The following is a 13,321-nucleotide window of genomic DNA, read 5'->3' on the forward strand; positions in this document are numbered from 1 at the left end:
CCACTGTCAGGTACCCGGACTCTTGAGTTCCAATAGTACCATGTGGCTAAGCTATGGGCGAACGCCATACTCAAGAGGAGGGATACCGTCATAGGACGGGTCCATAAGTAGGTGCTGAAAGTGGAGGTCTCTTGGTTGAGGAACTCTACTCTTGAGGTTCTTCTCTTTGTTCCGGAGGAGATAGTGAGGGCTACTGAGCGATGGAGGAGATCATCCAACGATTCTCTCCTCCATAGGACCATGGCATCTCAGTCTTATGGTAGACCTTCCTAGTCTTCTCGGCCTCATTGTTATTATTATTATTACTAGCCAAGCTACAACCCTAGTTGGAAAAGCAAGATGCTATTAGCCCAAGGGCTCCAACAGGGAAAAATAGCCCAGTTAGGAAAGGAAATAAGGAAATAAATAAGTGATGAGCATAAATTAACAATAAATCATTCTAAAAACAGTAACAACGTCAAAACAGATATGTCCTATATAAACTATTAACGTCAAAAACAGATATGTCATTTATAAACTATAAAAAGACTCATGTCAGCCTGGTCAACATAAAAACATTTGCTCCAACTTTGAACTTTTGAAGTTCTACTGATTCAACTACCCGATTAGGAAGATCATTCCACAACTTGATAACAGCTGGAATAAGACTTCTAGAATACTGTGTAGTATTGAGCTTCATGATGGAGAAGACCTGGCTATTAGAATTAACTGCCTGCCTAGTATAACGAACAGGATAGAATTGTCCAGGGAGATCTGAATGTAAAGGATGGTCAGAGTTATGAAAAATCTTATGCTACATGCATAATAAACTAATTGAACGACGGTGCCAAAGATTAACATCTAGATCAGGAATAAGAAATTTAATAGGCCGTAAGTTTCTGTCCAACAAATTAAGATGAGAATCAGCAGCTGAAGACCAGACAGGAGAACAATACTCAAAACAAGGTAGAATGAAAGAATTAAAACACTTCTTCATAATAGATTGATCACTGAAAATCTTGTAAGACTTTCTCAATAAGACAATTTTTTGTGCAATTGAAGAAGACACAGACCTAATGTGTTTCTCAAAAGTCAATTTTCTGTCGAGAATCGCACCTAAAATTTTAAGAGTCATACAAATTCAAAGAAACATTATCAATACTGAGATCCGGATGTTGAGGAGCCACAGTCCTTGACCTACTTACGATTATACTTTGAGTTTTATTAGGATTCAACTTCATACCCCATAATTTGCACCATGCACTAATTCTAGCTAAATCTCTATTAAGGGATTCACCAACCACAGATCTACATTCAGGGGATGGAATTGATGCAAAGAGAGTAGCATCATCTGCATATGCAACAAGCTTGTTTTCTAGGCCAAACCACATGTCATGTGTATATAGTATGAAAAGTAATGGGCCAAGAACACTACCCTGTGGAACACCGTATATCACATTCCTATACTCACTTTGGTGCCCATCAACAACAATCTTTGAGATCTATTACTTAAAAAATCAATAATAATGCTGAGAAACGACGCACCCACTCCCAACTGTTTGAGTTTGGAAACAAGGGCCTCATGAATAACACGGTCAAAGGCAGCACTAAAATCAAGGCCAATCATACAAATTTCCTGACCACAATCAAGGGATTTCTGTACAGCATTGGAGATGGTAAGAAGGGCATCACATGCTCCAAGGCCTTTACGAAAACCAAATTGCAAACTAGGGAATAGATTATTACCTTCAGCAAACCTATTAAGACGTTTTGCCAGAAGATGTTCAAAAACTTTAGATGATATAGGAGTTATGGAAATTGGGCAGTAATCAGTGGGACTTGAGCTACCACAAACACATTTACATAGAGGAGTAATATTACCAATTCTCCAACAAGTGCTAAAAGCTCCTCTTCTTGCTAACTTGCGCAAAATAGCAGATAACTTTGGAGCTAAGAAATCTGCTGTTTTTATAAAAAACAAAGGAAAAATAACATTTGTGTCTACACTTCCATAAGCATCAAGGTCCATCAACAGAGCTTTAATCTCACGAGATCCAAAAGCGAAACTAGTTAGTTTAGCCTCAGGAAAACAGGAATAAGGAAGTTCACGTTTTTTATTACTCTGTTTACTGTCAAAAACATTTGCAAACAGGGTTGCCTTTTCCTTTGGACAGTGAGTGACTGAGCCATCTGGTTTAAGTAAAGGAGGAACTGTTGCATCTACACCAAAGAGTGCAGACTTAAGGGTAGACCACCATTTATGTTCCTGACCTGAGTTGTACCAGAAAGGGTTTCTTTTATGGTTAAATTGTACTCCTTTTCAGTTGAGGCATAAACTCCAAGCAAAAGCTCGAAGCTGAGTATAGTTGTTCCAGGTCAAATCTGATCTGTTACCCTTCCAAAGATGATAGGCCTCCTGCCTCTGCAAATAAGCACGTCTACAATCATCATTGAACCACGGTTTGTCCTTCACTCGGTACCTTAGCACACGAGAAGGGATACGCCTATCAATTATGTTGACTAGATTCTCATTCAAAGGGACAACAGGATCTACACTACTATATGATTGTGACCAATTCAAGCACAAAAGATCATCCAAAATCCTATTCCAGTCTGCTTGGGATTTCATATAAACTTAACAAGTGTATGATATATCAGGGACAGGCTGCTCAGTCTTCACTGCTAATGAAATCAAGGCATGATCAGATGTCCCGACTGGAGAACCAGCCTTACTAGTTATAATGCCAGGGGAGTCAGTGTATACGAGGTCCAAGCAATTACCAGACCTGTGAGTAGCTTCATTCATGATTTGCTCACAACCTGATTCCGAGGCCATGGCGATCGGTAGGAGAAACAGAACTTAACCACTCCCCATGGTGAGCATTAAAATCACCAACAAAGACAAAAGAAGCCTTTCTATCATCTTCGTGTATCTTAGCCATAATGGTGAGAAGACAATCGAAGATAGAATCATCCCTGTCAGGATTCCGGTAGATCGAACACAATGAGAAGTTGTTATGCCTGCCACAAACTTTTATTACCTGAATCTCATGGCATCCACATTCAAAGCAGGACTTATGAGAAGCAGGGTACTCAGTCCTAATATACATCGCAATTCCCCTGGCCCTAGGGATGGCATCGCGTTTCAACATAATTGGCTTCTTAAAACCAGGTACAGTATAAAGAGCTCAGATGAGTGCCTCAAATTAGAAACCAAAGTTTTGGAGCACAAAAAAATATCATACTGTCTGGACGCAACTGTAATGTCTTGGATATTTGCATGAAGACCACGAATATTGCAATAAAGTAGGCAACATTGATGAAATCTCGGACGAACTGGTCTTGGGTTTTGCTCAATGTCTCCAGGGAGCATAAGAATTAATGGTGACAAAAAAGATACATCATACTTAAAAGTCAAATTAACTAGAATGATAACAAGAACATTATGTAGAGAAATATAAATAAAATGATTGATCAAACCCATAAACTATAGATAAAAAGTCGGAAAAACTGGTCAACATGGAGGAGCCGATAAACCATACAAGGCTAAATACCCTTCAGGATAGCCACTTCAACTGAAGGGAGGACAGTAAGGATGGTTTTGAAAAGTAAAAGAAACAGATAAGGAAAAAACAACCTCTTGATAAACCACCGGCATCCATGGCCTTTCTATTAAGCCTGCCCAACACACCATTTAAAAAAAAACAAGAGGAAGGAAAAAAAAATTATTCAAAAAATAATGAAAATATATAGATATATATAGAAAATATAAGATAGAACAGTGTGCCTGAGTATACCCTTAAGTAAGATAACTCTAACCCAAGACAGCAGAAGACCATGGTACAGAGGGTATGGCACTACCCAAGACTAGAGAACAATGGTTTGATTTTGGAGTGTCCTCCTAGAAGAGCTGCTTACCATAGCTAGAGAGTCTTTTCTACCCTTACCAAGAGGAAATTAGCCACTGAACAATTACAGTACAGCAATTAGCCCCTTGATTGAAAAAGAAGTGTATGGTAATCTCAGTGTTGTTAGGTGTAAGAGGAAAGATGTGAATATGTAAAGAATAGGCCAGACTATTCGGTGTATGTGTAGGCAAAGAAAAATTTAACCTTAACCAGGGAGAGGAATCCAATGTATTACTGTCTGGCCAGTCAAAGGATCCAATAACTCTCTAGTGGTAGTATCTCAATGGGTGGCTGGTGCCCTGGCCAACCTACTACCCACATCAAAAGAAGGGTTGGGGGCTCATCTGCAGCACCATACGATCTCTGGCCTTTGGTCAGAATCAGAAAGGTACCAGCACATAGATCATCTAGAGATGAGAGCAGTCTACCTAGCTCTTCATAATTTTCAACTGTTGCTTGCAGTTCACTCTGTGGTGTTGATGAGCGACAACACCACTGTAGGGGCTGACATAAACAAACAGGCCGATACTTTTTCACATACTATGCTATCTTGTAGTAAAGATCCTCATATGGTCTGAAGAACATTCAGTGGTTCTATCAGCTCACTTTATTCCTGGCAAGAGGAATGTGCTCGCATACAATCTGAGCAGTGTGTCTCTGATAGTAGGCTCTGAATGCTCTTTGAATTGTCAGATAGCCAACAAAATCCTGACTTTGTGGGATTCCTCGACTGTAGACCTATTCGCAACATCTCTGAACAGCAAGCTCCAGCTTTATTATCCTCCAGTCCTGGACTCTCAGGTTCTATGGCAAGATGCATTCCAACAACGGTGGGACAACATCTACTTGTACACATTTCCCCCATTTTGTCTGATGCAAAGACTGCTCAACAAAACCAGAGTGGTTCCCAGACATCCTGCTACTTCTCGTAGATCGACCGAGAGAACTCCCTCCACGATCAGATCTACTCAAACAGCCACATGTGATCATCTTTCACAAGACCGTGTAGTCGCTTCAACTTCACCCATGGAGACTATCCAGCGTCTCCTCACTCAGAAGGGCTTTTCACGACAAGTTGCGGAGTGAATGTCCGGACACTTGCGTAGGTCCTCAGCCGTGGTCTACCAGTCCAAGTGGTGAGTCTTCTGTGGGTTGATGTCGTGGAAGGAATATCTTTCCACGCAGTGCCACTATTCCAGTAACAGCGGAGTTTCTTGTATACCTTCAGTATCGGCGGTGAAAGGCTATCGCTCAGCTTTGAGTCTCGCCTTCAAGCTGAAAAGAGTCAACATTTACTCTTCATTGGAGCTTTCTCTACTTATACGAAGTTATGAGATCACTTGCCCCCAGTCAGATTTAATTGTTGTAATTGTATTAGCAGCTTGGCCTTTTTCAAACAAAGTTCTGAAAAAGGTAACTGCCAGATTCGTAGTCATTGTCCGAACCTCTGAGTCTTAGAAATTTGGCTAGCTTTTTTATAGCAGAATTATATTGCCAAAGTGTAGATTCTCTTTTGTCTGACTCCAGGGACAATGTGTTTAGAGGGTTAATCTCAGCATCTTTTTGTGCTACAAATTTCATAAAGTCCATAAAGTTAGGGCACTCTGAATTCTTGAGGAAGCTAACACACTGTGAGTTCGTACTATCTGTGTTAACTTTGGGTTGGGAATCTGCTGAGGGCGGAGTCTCAGTTCCATTAAGAGAGGAAACCAGTTGCTTTTGGGCCAATTGGGGGCTACCAGGGCAATCCGTCCTTTGAAAGTCCTGAGCTTGTCCAGGACTTTCATTAGCATGTTTATAGGTGGAAATTGGTAAATCCTCCGCCAGTTGTTCCAATCTATGGACATGGCGTCTTTGGCGTAGGCGAGAGGGTCCAGGTTGGGGGCTACATAACATTGTAGCTTGGGGTTGGATTCTGTGGCAAATAGATCTACTTGTTGATCTGGAACTTGTTGGCAGATCCAATTAAATGACTTTTTGTCTAAGAACACGACTCCAGCGGAGTTGTCCTTGATAGTGCATTCATGACCATATTTCTTATCCCCGCCAGGTGAACAGCTGACAGGTGCCAATGGTTCTTTGTTGCCATTGAAAAGATTGCTATCATCACCTGATTTATGTGACTTGATTTGGAACCTCCCTTGTTTATGAAGTTGTCTAATATTAGTCTGATACTGTTGTTTCTTTGATGGGGAAAGTCTTTTTAGAGTCTAGAACACTGCCATGGCTTCTAGGATATTGATGTGTAGTTGACGGAATGTAACTGACCTCAAACCTTGGACCTTTTCCTATTGAGAGTAGCTTCTCCAACCGCTTAGGGAGGCATCTGTATGGATTACTAATGCCGGTGGTGGGAATTGTAAAGGTACTGATTTTGCTAGGTTTTTTACTTTTGTCCATGGTTGAAGTCTTTTCTTTAGTATTGGTGGAATCCGAGAAATTTTGTCTTGATTTTTCCTGTTTGCTTTGGACCGCCAAACTCGATTGATGTCTTTCAGTTTGGCTTTCAGTAATGTGTCTGTTACTGAGGCAATCTGGAGTGAGCCTAGGATTCTTTCTTGGTTTCTCCGGGACATTAGTTTGTCGTTGAGAAAACTTTTTGTGTTTCTTGCTATCTCTTTCCTCTTCTTTGGTGGAATTGACAGCCTGTGTGTGGTCAGGTTCCACTGTAGACCTAACCACTGGAAGCATGTTGCCGGAGTAAGACGGGGCTTTTTGAAATTTAATTGGAATCTTAAGTATTCCAGAAATTTTATTATTTTTGTCCGTCGCCTTGTGGCATTCCTCGACGCTGTTGGCCCAGATAAGCCAATCGTCTAGGTACGCCACTAACTGTATTCCTTGAGTTCTCAGCTCTTGGACTACTGTCTCCGCCAACTTCGTGAATATCCTGGGTGCTATATTGAGTCCGAACAGTATCAATTTGAAGGTATATGCCTGTTTGCCTAGCTTGAATCCTAGGAAAGGATGGAAATGCCTTGCTATCGGAACATGATAATAAACGTCTGTAAGATCTATAGAGGGGGTGACGGCCCCACGGGGAAGTAAGGTCCGCACCTTGAGACGGTCAGCATATGGAACTTGTCACATTGAATATATGTATTCAAATAGGACAGATCTAAGATTACTCTTCATTTGTCCGAGTCTTTCTTTGGCACGCTTAACAAGCGTCCTTGAAATTTTAAGCGTTTTACCTCTTTTTTTGCTTTCTTCAGAAGGAGATCTTTGGTGTAAAGTGATAGATCTGCCGTTGGAATCTGATAAACACTGGTTGGTGGAGGGGGCCCTTGTATCCAACTCCACCCCAGACTTTTCGTTATTATGCTGTATGCCCATTTGCTGAAAATCCAACGGCTCCGGAAAAGGTACAGCCTTCCTCCTACGTGGGGAGTCTCACTGGTTTGTAGAATATCTGTTTCCATGGCTCCTTTGGAATCCTCTACCTCTCCCGGAAGCTCTTCCGCTGCCTCTATGCCGGATGACTCCCCTAGCTCTACTACCTCTTGCATGCCTATTATATCTGTGAAATACTCCCTGTGTTTCAAAGGAAGGATGATACGCTGGAGATGCAGTAAACGAAGTAGTGGCTATTGGTTGTTGAGGTGGCTGGCTTACCCACACATATTGTTGCTGTGGCTGAGTCTTTGAGATGGAAGGCTGGCTCATTTGGGATACTCGCATTGCCTGTACCACAGCTAACTCTTGATTTTGTTGCAGTGGGCTTGAATTTTCTTTTAGGAATTAGGCCTCACCGGACTCTGAGGCTTTTGTTGACTCTAGATGCTTCCCCAAGGACGCTATTTACCACATCCTCCGGGAATAAGTCCGCTCCCCAGATCGAGGCCTTAATTAATCTGTTAGGCTCGTGCCTAATGGAGGCCTCAGCTAGGATGTGTTTTCGGCAATTGCGTCGGGCCACTGCAAAGTCATATGCATCACACTGGAGGGTGTGCAGCAAAGACTTTAAGATCTTAAACAGTGGCTCTTTGGCTTAGACTAATGAAGTCATCTCCGCCATCGTGGTTGAGTTGATAGATCTACTCAGCCTGATGCTTGCTTCGTACTCTGTCTTAATCAGAGAGTCCGAAAGTCTGGGGGAATCGTTCACTAAATTGTGTGGTGGCATAGTCCTGATTCAATTTCTCTGTTGTGAGAGTAGCTGGTGCGTCAACCCAGCATTTTTGGTCTCCCGGGAACAACAGTAAAGTTGGGTCGGTTTCTTTCAGTTGCGGCATGGGGTTGTCTTCCATAGTCGCCTGAAAGATAAGGTCTACTACCTTTCTGGTGCATGGTGTTGGGGTTTGCCCTTCCCCCACAAAGATAGTGTATGTTCCATTATGGGGGTCAATTTTGTATTGACGCGTTCCCACTCATTTAAATTCCAGACCCAGGCGGACTGAGGTTGCTCTTTTGGGTAGATAACGGTTTCTTTGGGAACCTTATTTACCCTTACTAGCGCATCCTCTGTCAGGCGCGCGCATCCAGGGAAGGGAAATTGTAATCCTGGCGGATAGAATTCAAAGTCTTCTACCGGACGGGTACCACATCCTTCTATTGTTAACATGCCCTCTGAAAACGGTGCATGCAGAGCCAATCGCCACGGGTTGTTCTTAACGAACGCCGGGAGCTTTGACAAGTCCGGAATCACAAACTGCTGTTGTTGTGGTAGTCCGGATCGCAAGAGACTCTCTATGAGATTTTCTTGATTTTGCAATATCTGGGCAAAATTGTCCACAGACTGCAGGCGATTAGCAATTGGTCCAATCTGGGACTGGACTGTACTACCCATCCTCTCCATGAGTTGGCTCGAGAAGGCTACCGGATCGAATGCAAGTTCCGGCGTCTTCCCCTTTGAGATCCTTGCTCTCGACCCTTGATGTGGGGGATGAGCCCCTGCCGAGTCCATCATTAGCTTAGAAGCTGAAGATGGTCTGGTTGGGAGTGGTTTGGGCAGCTTAGAAGGCTTGCTTGCTTTGGATAGGGCCTTCTTCATATGTTTTACCTTAGAGGCCACTGAGCATGGCTTGTCCCCACCCATGACCTTCCTAGTGAACCCTTGGAAAGAAGTGATAGAAGAAGAGTTAGAATCTTAGACCAGGCACCACCTGCCTCACTTACCTCCCTACCTTGTACGGTGGAGTCGACAACCATCGGTTCCACATCCAGGTTAATCGCCGCTACGTCTTCCAACATGGCTTCCCCTAGTCCCTCCAGATCTTCAGGAAGAACTTGCTTCTCTTCTCTGATCCTGGCGATGATTGGAGCCGCTACTTCCGTCGCAACTGCCACCCACATCTTAGCATTCGGGTAAAGCCAGGATATACGGCTTCTTGGCCTTAACGTTGCGGCCAAAGCCACCGACCCAGATCTTGAGGGTCACCAAGGATGAGCTCTTGATAGCTTGGTTAATCTGAAATAGATATTCCCATGTCTTCCAACATGGCTTCCCCTAGTCCCTCCAGATCTTCAGGAAGAACTTGCTTCTCTTCTCTGATCCTGGCGATGATTGGAGCCGCTACTTCCGTCGCAACTGCCACCCACATCTTAGCATTCGGGTAAAGCCAGGATATACGGCTTCTTGGCCTTAACGTTGCGGCCAAAGCCACCGACCCAGATCTTGAGGGTCGCCAAGGATGAGCTCTTGATAGCTTGGTTAATCTGAAATAGATATTCCCATGTCTTCCAACATGGCTTCCCCTAGTCCCTCCAGATCTTCAGGAAGAACTTACTTCTCTTCTCTGATCCTGGCGATGATTGGAGCCGCTACTTCCGTCGCAACTGCCACCCACATCTTAGCATTCGGGTAAAGCCAGGATATACGGCTTCTTGGCCTTAACGTTGCGGCCAAAGCCACCGACCCAAATCTTGAGGGTCGCCAAGGTTGAGCTCTTGATAGCTTGGTTAATCTGAAATAGATATTCCCATGTCTTCCAACATGGCTTCCCCTAGTCCCTCCAGATCTTCAGGAAGAACTTGCTTCTCTTCTCTGATCCTGGCGATGATTGGAACCGCTACTTCCGTCGCAACTGCCACCCACATCTTAGCATTCGGGTAAAGCCAGGATATACGGCTTCTTGGCCTTAACGTTGCGGCCAAAGCCACCGACCCAAATCTTGAGGGTCGCCAAGGTTGAGCTCTTGATAGCTTGGTTAATCTGAAATAGATATTCCCATTAGAACTTAATCTATTAAAAGACTATGTATTTTTCAAGTTCCATATTTCCGCTATGCTCAATAATTATTTCTAGAGGATTGAATGTCATACATACCGAGTCACTTATTAGGTCTGAGACCAGCGCATAGCAGATCTCACATCCTTCTGGGTGTCAAACTAGAAGGTCGTCCACCTGGACTGCACACCCGGCATGAGATCGGCAGACCTCATGCCCGCACGATTGCTGCAGCACAGCAGTGCATGCTGTCTCCTGACAGCGTACCACCTGTAAGTTAAATTGATATATGAGTATCGTATTTTGATTTCGCCGGAAGATCCGGTGACATATATAATTAAGTTAAATCTGCTGTGCTTAGCTCAGCAAAATCGCATGCTTTCTTACTAACTATACAATAAGTGTTTTACAATGGTACCCTAATATTCTGTTTTCCTTCTTCCGCCACCTCTTGTCATCCAAAGTAATGTCATTATAAAGGTTTAGAACGGGCAGAAACGGTGGGTGGAGTAACCTTGGACTAGTCCGCCAGCTCCGGAGAGAAAAATTTTACTATAAAACTTCTCTCAACCTTCCGTTGGAGATTGTAAGGAGAACATCACATGCTCCAAGGCCTTTACGAAAACCAAATTGCAAACTAGGGAATAGATTATTACCTTCAGCAAACCTATTAAGACGTTTTGCCAGAAGACGTTCAAAAACTTTAGATAATGTAGGAGTTATGGAAATTAGGCCTGGCTATTAGAATGAACTGCCTGCCTAGTATTACTAATAGGATAGAATTGTCCAAGGAGATCTGAATGTAAAGGATGGTCAAAGTTATGAAAAATCTCATGCAACATGCATAATGAACTAATTGAACGACAGTACCAAAGATTAATATCTAAATCAGGAATAAGAAATTTAATAGACCGTAAGTTTCTGTCTAACAAATTAAGATGAGAATCAGCAGCTGAACACCAGACAGGAGAACAATACTCTTACAAGGAATGAAAATGGGATTTATTTTAGTTTTAGGGTAGTCATGACATTGTCATGTAACCAGCTTTTTAAGAGAATGTCATTTGAATATGGTAATAAAAATTTGTATCATTAAAATGCTGTTCATCATAATATCACAGGATTTCTCATGCTCAGCATTATTCTATGCATATGTATTGGTCTGAAGTAAATATATTTGAATATTTTTGTCATATTTGAGGCTTTTTCAGGATTCTTATACTTTAATTTTTATTTCTACAATATTGCACTGTACTGTACATCATAGTCTGTCTACAGCTGTAATGCAGTATTTACTAAATAATGATGATCATTATTGAAATCATTTGGTTTAGTGTCACTAATTGACAGTAATTTATTTCAATGACATTTCTTAACATTTTCATTATTTTCCTTATGGTTTTTTCAGCATGTGGATGCCAGTTTATTATGTGCGATATCATTCCCAGCCTTTGCAACACATGACCAAGGACTCTACTCTAAAACAAGGAACCAGGTACTGTATTTTCTTTGCTTGAATTCAAGATTTAGATTCTAGTACAGTATCATAAAATCTGAATACTATATTCAAGAAAAAAGGTAATACACCAATGCCCAATATACGACTTGATGAAGTACTTTCAAAGGTACGAATAAAATAATTTTATCTCATGCTTCGATTTACATACTAAATATTCAAAGATACAAATTTTTGTTCGATAATTTGTGGCTTCAAAAAATTTATTTTTAGAAATTAAAAGAAAATTATAAAGTATGGTTAATTATGTTATGACTGCGTAAACCATACAGCCACAATAGAAACTGAATTGAAAAGCAGGTTTTATTATGAACTATCGAATGTGATAATAGCTGTTTCGCTTTTTTTCAACCATTTTATGATAGTAAACAATTGACGTATTTCTGGGCTCTGACCTGTGCTGCCCAGTGAAATGCTCCTTTTACATCATTTCTAAGGTAAAAACTGCTATGAATTTACCAGAGAAAAAATTGTATATGAATGCTTGGTTGAACCCAGCTCGCTCACCTTAATAAGGTGTCGGTATAATACTGGGGCGTGATTAAATCACAACCAGAGGTCTTGCACCATTTAGATATCTCCTGTCAATATCCCCGAACAGCGAGGTGCCGTTCAACATCCTAGCTCTGAAACGCTACTACGAACGATCCCACCCACGCCAGTGACGTCACTCCTTTTTCATAGCACCAGCTTGATGCGTTATCTTTTTTTCCGGTGTGTGTTTTCCTTGGATTACCCAGGATTTATCTCAGGATGTCGGACCCTACCGTCACTCCACCTAAGTTAAGTACCAGATCTATGAGTTTTGAGATTTTGGAGGTGGCCTTGCCCTTATTTATTATTTTATCACAGTTTTATTTTATCCGCGACCCCGCATTGGGTCCTCATGGCGGTTGGCCACCTCCTCTCTCTCTCTCTCTCTCTCTTTCTCTCTCTCTCTCTCTCTCTTTCTCTCTCTCTCTCTTTCTCTCTCTCTCTCTCTTTCTCTCTCTCTCTCGTCGTTCTTAACGTTTTACAATGAGTCTTCTATACTGATTGTTCCTCGTTTAGAACTTTTCTGGGTATCCACGGTTCACACCCCGTGTTATTTTATGTTATGGTTGTCTGTTATTACGATAACAGTTGTTTACGATATTACGGTATCGTAATTTCATGTTAGGTTGGCATGCCTGGTAGCTTTCGAGCGTTACTAGTTTTACTTCGTTTTACGTTCCGCACGTCACGGACATTCTTAACGATCTTATTAGCATACGTTTTATTACTAGTATTATTAGTTCAAAGGGACTTTCATGAGGCAGTTCTTTGTTTTAGGTTTTTTGTCGGCACTTCACCGACATTGTGTTATGTTGGTAGCCCTGCCTAGCTCCACGCGCTGTTAGGCTTGGTCTTCCCCTGTCTCTCTGTTCATCCCTTCGTACTTCTCTTATGATTGATATTATTATTATTATTATTATCCAGCATGCCTTCCTCTTTTATTTACCTATTAGTTATATTATTATATTGTTTATCCTAGTCTTTCCGTGTGATCATTCCAGTCATGGGTCTCTGTTCAGGTTGGTACACCTGTCCTCTGCCCCACTTGTTAGCCTCCCTCTCCCCATCCGCCCGGCACCCCCACCCCAGGGTTGCCTTCCCTCTCTCTCTTTCATGTCGAGTCGTAGAGTTAGCTGTTTTGCGTTACGTTCTCTCCCCCGGGGCCTTCGCTTAACTCCGTTCTGGGCGGTTCCCGATAGTATGTGAGGCTTATTA

At 42.2% G+C, this 13,321-nt stretch overlaps 1 protein-coding gene across 3 annotated transcripts in view; it reads left to right on the top strand.

The window, feature by feature from the left end:
• Positions 1-13,321, top strand: part of LOC137643987 (probable phosphorylase b kinase regulatory subunit beta) — a 647,361-nt gene that overhangs the window by 191,113 nt on the left and 442,927 nt on the right. For all 3 annotated transcript variants that reach the window (XM_068376819.1, XM_068376818.1, XM_068376820.1), the window contains exon 7: positions 11,465-11,551. In XM_068376819.1, the coding sequence (XP_068232920.1) occupies positions 11,465-11,551 (87 nt within the window). The remainder of the gene's footprint in view (positions 1-11,464; positions 11,552-13,321) is intronic.

The sequence above is a fragment of the Palaemon carinicauda genome, chromosome 7 (assembly GCF_036898095.1).
Source record: "Palaemon carinicauda isolate YSFRI2023 chromosome 7, ASM3689809v2, whole genome shotgun sequence".
Lineage (NCBI taxonomy): Eukaryota > Metazoa > Arthropoda > Malacostraca > Decapoda > Palaemonidae > Palaemon > Palaemon carinicauda.